Below are 12996 nucleotides of genomic sequence, written 5' to 3'. Positions count from 1 at the left end.
TCCTTCTGAGGAAGCTCCAGAAGTGAGGCTTGAGGCCCCCTTCGCTGAAGAAGAGGTTCCCGAGGTGAGGCCAGAGGTCTCCGTTATTGAAGAGAGGGCTCCGAAAGGAGGAGTGGAGGTCGTCCTTGTGGACGAGGATGATCGAGAAGTTGCTGCTAAGGGCCCTCCTGTCATCGAGAGGGCTGAGTCTGAGCCTGCGGATGAAGTTCTCCCTCAGGGGAAGTCATTGGTTGCCTCGGAGGGCATGGCTAAGGGGGCTGGGAGCAAGCGTCCTTCTCTCTCCGATGCTCCTGCCCCAGTTCCAAAGAGACCTCGGGCCTTCGGACATGTTCCCCCAGCTCTGCCTCCGCTCGAAAAGAAGAAGACCTTGGTGGTGCCGCTGCTCTCTGCCCCTGATAATGACATTCTTAACGCAGAGGACATCACCCATCAATCACCTGCGAGCATGGTCGCAGAGATAATTCAAGAGCGGATGTTTGGTGGAGTTGCGGAGGCTTCAGATCCTCGCCTGTTGGCTCTCTCTGGCCTTTTGGCCAGCTCTACTTGAGAACAGGTGGCCTTCCAGGCTCAATCCGGAGATTGACTTGGGGACACTGCCCGGGAGCTGCTCTTGATGGTATTCTGCCCTCATTTCTTTTCTGTTTTAATTGATTTCTACCCATGTTCTCTTTCTGATTATATTTGTTCTTCTCTTTGGCCAGACAACAGGCATTTTTATGGAGATGGATTCCCAGGATCGTGCTCTCATGGACTCTGTGGACCGTCATATTAAGGAGGCGCGTCTTGAGGAGAACTTGTCGGCAACTAGCGATGCCCGGAGCAACCTAGCCACGGCCCATGAGCATGCCAAGTCCCTAGAAGCGGAGTTGTCTCACACCCGGAGGGTTCTCAAAGAATCTGACGAGAGGGCAGCTGCAGCTGAGGTCCGCTGTGAAGAAGTCTTGAAGCAGCTGTCCTCCATGGTAGAGGCCCTTCGTGAAAAAGACGAGGCTGTGAGCCAGAGAGACAAGGTCTGGCGTCAGTACGAGGCCCTGAAGGCTGATTTCGACAGAGCTCAGGCTCATCTTGCCAAGGTGAAGATTCAGATGAAGGGAGCATTAGCTCGGGTTGAGGTTCTTGAGCAGGAGCTGAGTAAGAGTTCTGACCGTATCAGAGATCTGGCCTCAGCGGCAGAGGAGTCTGAACTTCACAATCAAGCGCTCCGTCATGAGGTCAAGACTTTGGAGCACAGATGCTCAGCCCTGCTCGAGGATGCTAGACTTGTTGAAGACAGGATTCAACTCGAGTGTGAGAGGCGCCTGATGGAGTATAAGGAGTCCCCCGAGCTGAAAAAAGAGATCGAGCAGGCCTGTGAAGCTCGCCTCCAGGATTACAAGAGTTCTTCTGAATTTAAAGCCAAAGTAGCTGAGGCCTGCGAGGAGCGACTTGCAGAATTTAAAGCTTTTGACGAGATGAAGGCAACCGTATGGAATAAAAGCTTCCGTATGTTCGTCTCCGGATACAACCGGGGATTAAGGATAGCCAGATACACTCCCTCCACCCCGTTAGCTAAACTCCAAGCTGCAAAGGTAGACTCTGATGGCGAGGAGGTGCTTTACGGGGAGGACGACAGGCCCTTGCCCAAAGGGGCCTCTCGCACCGCAGCTAGGTCTTCTGGGGCAGAACCCGAGCTAGAAGATGAAGATGTTGGTCCTCAGGGACAGGAGATCATGCCTTTCATAGGCACTGGAGGGTCTAAGCAGGAGGGTGATGGGCCTCCCATGAGCGGCAGTGTAAATAATGTAGGTGTAGACAGTGCAGATGCTAGGGTAGATGATAATGCCCCTAGGCGTGTAAGTCCTTTAAGGACAGTTTTCCCTCCATCCCGTGTAGATAATTAGAATAGGCTGCAATGTACTTTTCTTTTAATGAAATTTCATTTTCATTTACTTTGCTTGCTTTTTCAGCTTCATTGGGCTACTTATTCTGTTAAACAATCTAACTTGTCAATAATGAAACACTTAAACTATGTGCTTCGTAATTTCTCTAAGGAATCCACTATACTGTTTTTTCCTTTTTGCCTTCAGGCCCATCAGAACTAAGATTCTATCAATTGACTGAACTTTTGACTTATAAATTTATCCATTTCACTAAGACATTCTTATCTGTAAGCTTTTTCTGAGCTGGACTAACCTTAAGAGTAAAATATTTTTAAGTTGTACTATTTCATAGATTTTGATCTCATTAGGTCTTTTCCCCGAGCTCGGTTTTTAATAGCTGACTTAACATCTTTCATTTTCTTTCCATTATTTCAAACATACGAGCTCAGGCTTACAGCCTTTATAACCAAAGTGAAATATATCACGTACCCTTTAAAGTGATGAGCAGGGCTGGCCTTCTTGTTTTTGGTTCTGTTCTGACGAGAACCTAAGCTGGGGCCTTATCTACTCACGCCATTGGATTTCCTTTTAGTTTATAGGAGGTTTGTTGTCTTCAGTTTGTCTTTGAGCTTTCTGAGCTCGGTTCTCTTCTTGCTTGGCTTTCCGAGTTCATGTTTTCAGGTCGGCACTTTTGGCCTCTTGTTGCCTTTGTCTTCTTAGCTCGGATTTCCGCACTGGAAGATCTTGGGGATCCTAGTCTTATTATGCCAGGAGATCTTGGGGATCCTGGTGTTCTACCTCCCTGAGGTCTCGATGTCTCAATTCGGTTTATGTTGGTGCCGGGAGATCTTGGAGATCCCGGTCTTCCACCTCCCTGAGGTCTCTATGTCTCAGTTCGGTTGGTGTTGGTGCCGGGAGATCTTGGGGATCCCGATCTTCTACCTCCCTGAGGTATCTATGTCTCAGTTCGGTTTATGTTGGTGCCGAGAGATCTTGGGGATCCCGGTCTTCTACCTCCCTGAGGTCTCTATGTCTCAGTTTGGTTTATGTTAGTGCCGGGAGATCTTGGGGATCCCGGTCTTCCACCTCCCTGAGGTCTCTATGTCTCAGTTCGGTTACTTATAACTCCGGGAGATCTTGGGGATCCCGGTCTTCTACCTCCCTGAGGTCTTTATGTCTCAGTTCGGTTTATGTTGGTGCTGGGAGATCTTGGGGATCTCGGTCTTCCACCTCCCTGAGGTCTCTATGTCTCAGTTCGGTTACTTGTAGCTCCGGGAGATCTTGGGGATCCCAGTCTTCTACCTCCCTGAGGTCTCTATGTCTCAGTTCGATTTATGTTGGTGTCGGGAGATCTTGGGGATCCCGGTCTTCTACCTCCCTGAGGCCTTGGGCATTTATACCAGTTTCATTTTTTTTTCTTTTTTGTTTCTTTCATGAAAGCAATGTGAGTAGAGACAAATAATGAATTGGGACGGTAATCGACGTCTGTTTTATTATCATGCTTTAAAATACGATAGGTTTTTTACATTTGATAATACCTCAAGGGAATTACCTTTTCAAGTGCTAGATATTCCAGGCATGGGGCTCAAGATTTCTGTAATACCTGGCTAGACTCCGGTATCGGAATTCCTACCGTCCGGTGGAATCTCGGGTGTCGGAGACCTCTAGAAGGGTAAAACCATGTTTTCATGAAACGTTTTAATGAGTTTTATGTTTTAATCAAGAAAGAAAATGAGTTTTTGCATGAAAATAGCCTTGGAGGAAAACTCAGGTTCGGCCGCCGAACATACATGTGTTTCGGGTGTGCCTTAGGCCCCCGAAGGCATAAGTGAGGGAAACCAGGTTCGGCCGCCGAACCTTATGTTCGGCCGCCGAACATGGCATGCATGCGGAGGCACGTTCAGCTCCCGAATGTGGCCTGGCCAGCCACCTATAAAGGGGTCCCTTAGCCGAAAACGGGCGAGCTTTTCTCCCCATTTTCGGACAAGGTGAGCTCTCCGCCGTCCCTCACCGATCTTGAGTTTTTTCCTTCAAATCTTTCATGATTTTCACAAGTTTTCACTTTGTTTTGAAGATTTTCGAGCATAAAGCAAGTTTTGGAGCTTTGAGGTTCAAGAAACTCAAGCTCTTCCATCTTCAAGTTAGGGTCGTTTTCCTCTCGATCTTCAAGAGGTAAGGGCCGATCTTGAGCTCACTATATGTTTTGAACAAGTTTTAAGTTGATCTTTGGGGTAGAAATGCATGTTTAGGTTTTGGTTGGTTTTATGGGTTATGTTAAGTTTTTTAGCAATGTATGATATTTGAGGTTGCTTGATGTGTTGTAGTTGGGGTTTAAGATAGTTTGAAGCCCCTAGGAGCTTGTATGCTTGAGTATGCATGTTGTAGATCAGGTTTATGCATGTTTGAAAGGTTTGGGAGGCGTTTGTGCATGTTGGAGTTGAGTTTCTGCCACTTTGGAGAAACTCAGGTTCGGCCGCCGAATGGACTTTCGGCCGCCGAACCCGCTTATGGAGGCAGCCTTCGGCTGCCGAAGCCTACCTCCGAAAGAGGACTTTCGTCTCTGGAGGGCAGTTTCGGCCGCCGAACATGCATGAGTTTCGTCTCTGTCTGGGAGTTTCGGCCGCCGAAGGTGCCGCCGAACCTGCCTGACTTTCGCCTCTGGATGGACTTTCGGCCGCCGAACCTGCCGTCGAAAGTGCCCTGTTCAGCCTTCCTTTGCATGTTTCCTATGATTGTTTTAAGGGGTTTTTGGGGAGTATTTCAGAGTCTTGATCATAGATGTTTGGTCCCTCATTTGAGTCCACCTGTGTAGGTTCGGACCCGAGGAACTGAGGATCCCAGCAGTGAGTCGGTCGCCTCAGAGTCAGTAGAGCTTCAGCCAGAGGTGAGTGGAATAAACTCTTTAAGTTTTTAAGTAAATAAATTAATTCTTAGCATGATTCACGCATCATGAATACCATGAGATGTATTAGGTTGTTTGCATTAGAATTCACGAATATGTTGCATTGCATAATATGTTGATGATGTGGATGAATGTTGAATGATCCTTTAGCCCTCCCATGATATGATACGGTACGGAAGACCAGCGAGGCCCATTCTACGCCCCTGGCATTATGTGAGAGAAAGACCAGCGAGGCCCATTCTACGCCCCTGGCACAGTTGGAATGTTATGTTATGATATGTTATGCAAGAGAAAGACCAGTGAGGCCCATTCTACGCCCCTGGCACAGTTGGACCACTTTGAGGGCTATGGGTGACAAATTCATCCTTGATGTGATATGATTGTGATGTGATGCATTCCATGTTATCATATGTTTTAAATGTTTTATTATTCTGCTCACTGGGCTTTATAGCTCACCCCTCTCCCTTAACCCCCAGGTTTGCAGGTACAGGGTAGACCAGGAGGTCAGCAAGAGTAATGAAGTCTTGGTTATGTAATAGATAGTGTGGACATGAATAATGTTGAGATGTTATGTTTAGTACAGTCATGTATAAGTACAGTATAGAAATGTAATGTAATGATGTTCATGGATGTTAAAGGTGTGCTTGACCATAGAATGTTGTTATCCCTTTTAATACATGATCTTAGATGTTTTATGATGTTTATATAAACCAACTCAACACATGTTATGTCACCAATTGGGGCATTGATGAGATCCCAAAGAGGGGTCAATGTTTATGGTTATGTTTATGTATAGTGCATGCACAGGTTGAGTTGGGTAAAGGAATGAAAGAAAAGTTCAAAATTTTATGTATGTTGTTGATCATGTATGGGATTAAACAGGTTCACAAGATGAATGGTTGGCTTGCTACGGGTTCCGGCGGCCTTAAGCAGATCTAGATCCTAGCGCCGGTAGCGGTCCGATTTTCGGGTCGTTACAGTTTCCCTGCATATCTTTAATTCGATATACCCCTGGCTTGACCACCTTTGCTATTTTGAATGGGCCCTCCTAGGTCGGTGCCAACTTGCCTACTGCCGCTTTTTTTCCTGTAGCTTCTAGGTTTCTCAAGATTGGGCTCAATGCCTTTCCCACTTACCATGTATCCCAGGAATTTTCCTCTCCTGATGAAGAAGGCACATTTCGCTGGGTTCAGCCTCATTCTGTACTATTCTAGCACCTCAAATGCCTCCCTTAGATCTACCATGTGCTGTTGGAAAGTTGGGCTTTTGACCACCATATCATCTACATAAACTTCTATGTTCCTGCTGATCTGACTTTTGAAGATTTTGTTCATCAGTCTTTGGTATGTCGCCCCGACGTTCTTCAGCCCGAAGGGCATGGCTTTATAACAATAAGTCCCATCTTCTGTTATGAACGAGGTCTTTTCTTCATCCGACCTGTCCATTGGGATTTGGTGATAACCAGACATATTATCCAAAGAAGACATGTAATCAAAACCGGCCGTAGAGTCAACCATTTTATTGATGTCAGGGAGGGGTAACAATTCTTAGGACATGCTTGATTTAGGTCAGTGAAGTCTATACACATCCTATATTTGCCATTGGCTTTCTTCACTAATACAGGATTTGCTAACCATTGTAGGTACATCACTTCCCTAATAAACCCAGCCTCCTCTAGCTTTCGTACCTCCTCCCTGGTGGCCTGTTGCTTTTCCCTTCCTACCACCCTTTTCTTCTACTTCATCGGCTCATTCGACCTCCTGTTCCTCCAACAATCATGTTGATGGTCCCACTGGACCCATCATTCACTGGCCCCGCTCCCATTCTCCTGAGTGTTTGCGCTGCTGGGTTCGGCTGAGGCCTTTGTCCCTCCTGTTTCTTCACAAAGTTCTTGAGGTGTCCCCTCTTTATCAGCCTCTCGATCTCAGTAATCAACTGGAAGCAGTTATTGGTGTCGTGGCCATATGTGCGATGATACTGATAGTATTTGTCAGGATCTCGCTGGTCTGCTTCCGTTCTCATAAGTCTAGGCCATTGTAAGAACTCCTTGTCCTGGACGGCCATGAGTACTTCGGCTCTGGAGGCATTGAGTGGGGTCGGCTTCTCTGGAACCCACGGCGAAAGTGATTTCTGTTCAGGAACCCTAGGAAGGGGAGGTCTTTGGTCCCTTCGCTCCCAGGGCTGTCTGTAGATTTCAGATCTTCTGCCTTGCTTCTTCTCCTGCCTTTCCGGCCTTCTCTCCTCCGGGGCTTTTCCCTTATCTACCGCTCCTCTGGCAAACCTGCTCGTCACCAAGGCATCATCCTGCCTGATGTACTTTTCTGCCCTCTTCATTAGCTCCGCTAGTGAGGTGGGAGGCTTCCTGCTCAATGAACCGAAGAACTCGGGCGAGGTCGTCCCTTTCTGTATTGCCTCTACCGCTCTGCCCTCATCTAGCTCGGGAATCTACAAGGCCTCCGTATTGAAACGGGCAACGTATTCCCTGAGCGATTCATCCCTTCTCTGCCTGACTGTCTCTAGATAACTTGTCTTTCTGTCTGCAAGCACCCCGACAATGAACCGGTTGATGAAGCGAGTGGCTAGATCTCCAAAACTTCTTATGCTTCCGGTCTCAAGGCTGTTAAACCATGCCCGTGCTGGCCCCGAGAGCGTCGTTGGGAACACCTTGCACATCAAGGCATCTGATAAAGTCTGCAGTTCCATGAAAGTTTTGTAGTTCAAGACGTGCTCCCGGGGGTTCCCAGCTCCGTCATATGCGTCCATAGGCGGCATCATAAATTTTTTGGAAACGATCTCCTGTTGCACCCACGTCGAGAAGGGTGAAGAGGTGGGCAGGAGAGTTTGATTCTGATCCTTCATTCCCAACTCAGCCAAGAGCTGCTCTCTCATCTTTTGCAGCTTTCGGTCTACACTCTCCTCCTCTTGCCTGGGTTTCCTCTCCCGGCGGTACTCCTCTTCCTCCGCTTCGCTTCTCGTCCGCTTGGTTGTTCCGGCAGAATAACTGTCGGCCTCATCATTCTCAATCATTTTCCTTACCCTCCTTCCATGAACTCGAGCTTTCGGCTCTTCCTCTTCTCCGGCCCTTCTCCCCCCGTCTCCGGTTTCTCGGCTGACGGTTTGGAGATGGTTGAAGGTAGACTGAGGTTCATTGGTCCAGGGCTCTTCTACCACCGGCAACACATTTATTGGGGTACTGAGGCCCCGTTGTTGCATCATCTGCCCCAACCAGTGAGCGGTATTTTGTAGTTGGAGGGCCATGGTTTGAAGGTCCTGGTTGGATAGAGCAGCTCCAGGCACGTTCCCTGCCAAGCTTGGCGAGAGGTTGAAGGGAATTGGTGTTTGGTTGTTTGGGGTTGTGGGACTGGAAAAAGAGAACTGTTGTCCCTCCTGAGCGGAGTTCAGGTCATTAGGGGTGTTGACAAGATTGTTTTTGTTGTGGTTAGCCATCGTGGATCTCAGTGGGTATTGTAAGAGTGGAACTCCGGCGATGAAAAGATCTCCTTCGTTCCCAGAGACGGCGCCAATTGATGATCTGAGATCCAGAAAATAGGGTTTTACAAGGGTTCTGTAAACTTAGCAAAAAAACCTTTTTCCTAGAGGAAGGCAATCCTCCTTTTATCTGTTTTCTTTTGTCCGCTAGTGACGTATAATAGACTGCCCGTCATTGGACTACCTGTTCCTGCCATATTGATACCGACGTACGAGAATATCATATCCATGCCCCATGCGTAACGACCTCTGATTCCTTCCGGCCGCGCATGCAGATGGACCCACAAGACAGATGGGTTGATCCCCTTCTTGATTCCGAGCTGGGCTTGAAGATAGGATTAAAGCTGAGCCCAGATAGGACCTGTTTAATGGGCCGTATGGACTGGGTCGGCCTGATTGAGGAAGCTAACTGGAGCCCAGTCTTGAAGCGGACCGGACCGGACCTGGTTCATGCGGGAGACTTGAAGGCCTCTAAATAATGGGCTAGCACCATGGGCTTGGCCCCAGACCGGGGTGAAAAAATCCAGCGGTCATCAAAAACCAAACCAAAATTTTAAAATTTAAATTAGAGTTTGTCACAAAAATAAAAACAGTATAGTTAGTAATTTTATTAGTCATTATTTTGATGGACAAGACCCAAGAATCAAGCTGCCCAAGACTAAAATGGATTTAAACCTTTTTTTCCTTAGAATTAAAAATTTTATAATAATTTAATTTTTTATTTATTTTCTATAATTTTTTAATTTAATAAATTCTCATTTTAAAAAAAATTAAAATTATGTATAATTTTATAAATATTTAAATTATTTTTTTTATATATAAAATAAATCTTAATAAACAAAATAAAGGTTAAAATCAAAATAGAGTTGTATAAATTTCAATTAGACCGAAACCATATCATGAAATCATTTTTCTTTCTCTTGAATTGAATTTCCACAATATAATATATTATTGAGTTTTTTAATTAGTTAAAAATACATACGCTTTGTCCTAATAAATGAGAAATGATAAAAAGACACTATTAAATTAAAAGTTTTTCTTATATTAATTACTATTTCTTTTTCTTTAATTATTTATTAATTATGCGTATTTTTCAATTAATATGATAAATAATGTAAAATAATCACCTTGCTAAAATATAATTTATTTTTTATATGAATTGAGTTGTAAATTTTGATGATCTGAGATCCAATAGAATAGGGTTTTACAAGGGTTTTGGTATTGAGAAAATAATACTTAAACTTTCTGGGGAGGGGTTCCCCTTTTATCCATTTCGCTATGCCTGCTGGTAACGTGTAAAGGCCTTTCCACGATTGGGACACGCGTCTCTGACATACAGATTCGGGTGTACGAGGGTATCAGCAGCCTGCTCCATGCGTAACGGCCTCTGATTCTCCTCGTGCGTACGTTCGAGCGAATCTGCTAGGCTGTCTAGGTATGGCTCTGGATACTGGGCTGGGCCGAGAGTCGGGCCGGATGCTGAGTCTGAGAGGAGAGGGCCTGCTAGTCACGGGCTGGGCCGATCTAAGTGAAGAAGCTTGGTTGAGCCCGGCCTTGAAGGTGGTACGAACCAGGCTTGTCTCGTGTATCAGGTGTGTGGGCCTCTGCAAGATGGGCTTTTGGCTATGATCAAGGCCCTGGGTCAGGATGGAGAAATCCAGCGGTCATCAATTGCCCCTTCACCTTCTCGGTAGTTATTGCTCCTACTGCCGAGGGGGTGAATATCAAGAACCATTATGACCGCGCCTGTTCGTATTCAGGTGCCTTAATAACATCCTTTCATCTTTCCGTCGTTGTGCAGTTTTCGAATCCTATCTGCTCTTTCCCCTTTCTAGCTTTTCTCCATTCTTCGTGTCCTTTTCTGTCTTTGATTTCCTGTCATCATTATCTGGGCATGTCCTTTCTTTCCTTTTCCATGACTATTTCTTTAGAATCCTGACACCGTTAGCTTAGAGTCTAGCATAGCTCTACCCCGTGCTAAGGTCTCGGACTCTGGTATATATCAACGCTAACTTTTCCTCATTCTCAAATCCTTTGTTGGAACAAGAGGTTCTTCCTTTCTGTTCCTCTGCCTGCTTCTTTCCTCTAGCGAGATTGTTCTGTTTTATCTGCAAAGGATCCATTTGATGCTTTCTTCAAACGGAATGAGGTGAGCTTGAGTTTGTATTGCTTCGTTGCCCCAGGGGTTTGTTTCCGTCTTGCTTTTATCATCTTGAAGGAGAATTGTTTCTGACTTGTCTTCGTTTTGAAACTTTTTGCAGTACCTGAGATAAGAATGGGTCAGTTCGAAATTCTTGGGAATTTGATGTTACCTCTAAGGAGTCTGGACGGTGCTTTAGAGATCCTTCTGGTAGGGCGGCCGATGGGTGGGACTATTCGGCAAGCTGCTGAGACTGTTTTACCCAGATCATCTGGTCGGCCTCCTCCTCTGTTTGTTGTCCGGGCTCCCAAGAGGTTCCGGGCTGATGAGAGGTCTGCTCCTTCTTCCGAGAAGAGAAAGGAAATTTCCTTAATGCCCTCGTCGTCTTCTTTTGATATAAATGGAAGTGGAGAGAATGATCAACTCATTGTTCCCTTTGATGTGAAGTACCAGTATTATGCAAGACTTTGGTGTGAAGTACCAGTATTATGCGAGACTGAGATCTGCTGCACTCAGTCAAGCTTCTGGCGATGCCTTCGAATGTATGCTCTGCGATCTCCTTAGAGCCGTAACTAGAAAGCCCGTGTTTTCATGGTACATTCGGACAAGCTCGAATATTATATCCTGTCCGTATGTATCGTGAATCACGTCTGGGCAATCAGGGTGTCGACCTATTATAGGGGAACAGTGAGAAATACTTATGGGAATCAACTTGTTCAGTTCCCCTATAATAGCGAGACATATCTTGGCCTTTTCTGAAAAACTCGCATTCCGAGCTGCGAGAAGTCCTCCGAACTGAAGACTAGAATAGTAGGGTAGGTGATAATCGTAGATGGTGAAGTATCCGGATATGTAAATCCTTTAAGGATAGTCTTCCATTCTGTAATGTAGGCCTTTGTAACGTGCTGTAATGTACTTTTCTTTTAATGAAATTCTTATTTTTTACACATATTTGTTCTTTCTCTGCCATGGATGAAGTACTGATACTGCTCTTCTTCGTAGCTTTGGCCAACTAACTTTTGTTCCGTTTTTTCCGAGCTGAATTGACCGTATTTCGCGAACTTCTTCTTTTAGTTGATGAGCCGAGCCTCAGGCCTACTTAACCAATTGGACGGGCGGTTTACTCTTCCGAGCTTGACTAACCGACCTGTGAGCTCGGTCTTTACTTGATGGATTGAGCTTTGAGCCTCCTTTAGCCGACCGAACTCTCAAGTTATGTTTTCCGAGCTGGACTAATCCGACCTGTGAGCTCGGCCTTTTAATCCTCGAGTTAATTTCTGAGCTCTCATCTCTGTATGATCCCGAGGTGCTCTTGTCGCCTCCTTCCGATCTCACAGCCTTTGTTTAATAACGATGAATCAAATCTTATAACTTGTTAAGTGATGAGCAAGTCTAACTTTTATCCTGCTCCCATTTGCTTGTACTTTTGAGTCTTTTCATGACTTGCCCCTCTGTTTCCTTGGTATTTGCCATGGAGGTGGTGAAGTGGTGAATTTTGCAGGTTGAGTTGTTCTTGGGGGCTAAGTTGGGCTTGTATTATGTAGGTGACGAATGGGCTTTTGGTTGATGGGCCGTGATCACGGATCTGGCCCTTGATGGATGTGGAGAAGCCCAGCGATCATCTTTTTGCCCCTTTACCTTCTCACCGGTGATTTATCTAACCGTTGAGAGGGTAAACTTCGAGAGTAATTAATGATCGCGCCGCTTCAAGACAAAACTGTTCAGATCCACGTTCCGTCTCATTATTGTCTTTCATCTTGAATTCTTTCCGTCTTCTGGAGAAACTAGCTCTTTTCTGCTCTCTGTCTTCCTGCAACTCCTTCTGCATTTTTCACCCCATTGTGTTCTCAGGTACGCTTCCTTGCTCTTCCATGGCCAGTTCAAAGCTTCCCGATATTGTTAACCTTGAGTCGCATATTACACCCTCAAACATAACGAAGTATATTGCCCAGAGATTTTTAGACGCTCCGTTGTATTTCATTCGAGCACCTCTTCCAAATGAAAGGATAGTCCTTCCTTATCCTCCCCCTCCGGGTTTGGTAGATCCCCAAGGGGGTCGTCGCATAGTGTTTTTCTTGAAGCAGAGAGAGTTCGGTCTACCGTTTCCTTTTACCCCTTTCTTTATTGAGGTCTTTGAATACTTCGGGGTAACTCCTCGGATGTTATCCCCAAATTCCATTTTGTTCATGTCCTGTTTTGAGTCTATCTGCCTGAGTTGGGGTTTTACACCCACGGCTTGTCTGTTTGTCACTTTTTTCCGTCTGGTTAGGGCGGCCCAAAAGTTCTATTATTTTTCCCCCCGTACTGGGTTATCTCTTTTCACGGGGTACAAGGACTCCATAAAGGGGTGGGTGGAGAACTTTCTTGTGGTGGAGTTAAAATTAGGGTCCGCCCGAACTTGGGAGGTGGATCTAAGTTGGGGGGAGATCTTTCCGGGGTGCAACGATCTGCCCCAATTGAGTCTTATTGAGCAGGTCGGGCTGCTTCGACTGACTTCCGTTGATAGGAAGTATGACGTCGAGAAGTGTATGTTCGCGGCCAATCTTAGGGATATCCGGGACACGGGTATAATGCCTTGTCCGACTATTCTGTTTCTTCTTTGCTCA

General features: G+C 45.9%; 1 protein-coding gene across 1 annotated transcript; it reads left to right on the top strand.

The window, feature by feature from the left end:
* The first annotated feature begins 337 nt into the window (after positions 1-337).
* On the top strand, positions 338-2081 carry LOC122721732 (ciliary rootlet coiled-coil protein 2-like). Its single transcript, XM_043950365.1, has 3 exons — positions 338-616; positions 702-1832; positions 1947-2081. The coding sequence occupies exons 1-3, from the start codon at positions 614-616 to the stop codon at positions 2079-2081; spliced, it is 1269 nt and encodes a 422-aa protein (XP_043806300.1). The 5' UTR covers positions 338-613.
* Positions 2082-12996: the final 10915 nt, after the last annotated feature.

This window comes from Manihot esculenta, chromosome 14 (assembly GCF_001659605.2).
Source record: "Manihot esculenta cultivar AM560-2 chromosome 14, M.esculenta_v8, whole genome shotgun sequence".
Lineage (NCBI taxonomy): Eukaryota > Viridiplantae > Streptophyta > Magnoliopsida > Malpighiales > Euphorbiaceae > Manihot > Manihot esculenta.
Note: the sequence above shows the minus strand (reverse complement) of the source record. Positions and strands in the feature narration are given on the sequence as shown.

What these genes read in the sequence shown, in the direction of transcription:
- LOC122721732 (XM_043950365.1), top strand. An exon ending in ATGATAATGCCCCTAGGCGT is followed by an intron (nt 1,833 to 1,946) that starts GTAAGTCCTTTA and finishes TTGCTTTTTCAG; the next exon opens with CTTCATTGGGCTACTTATTC.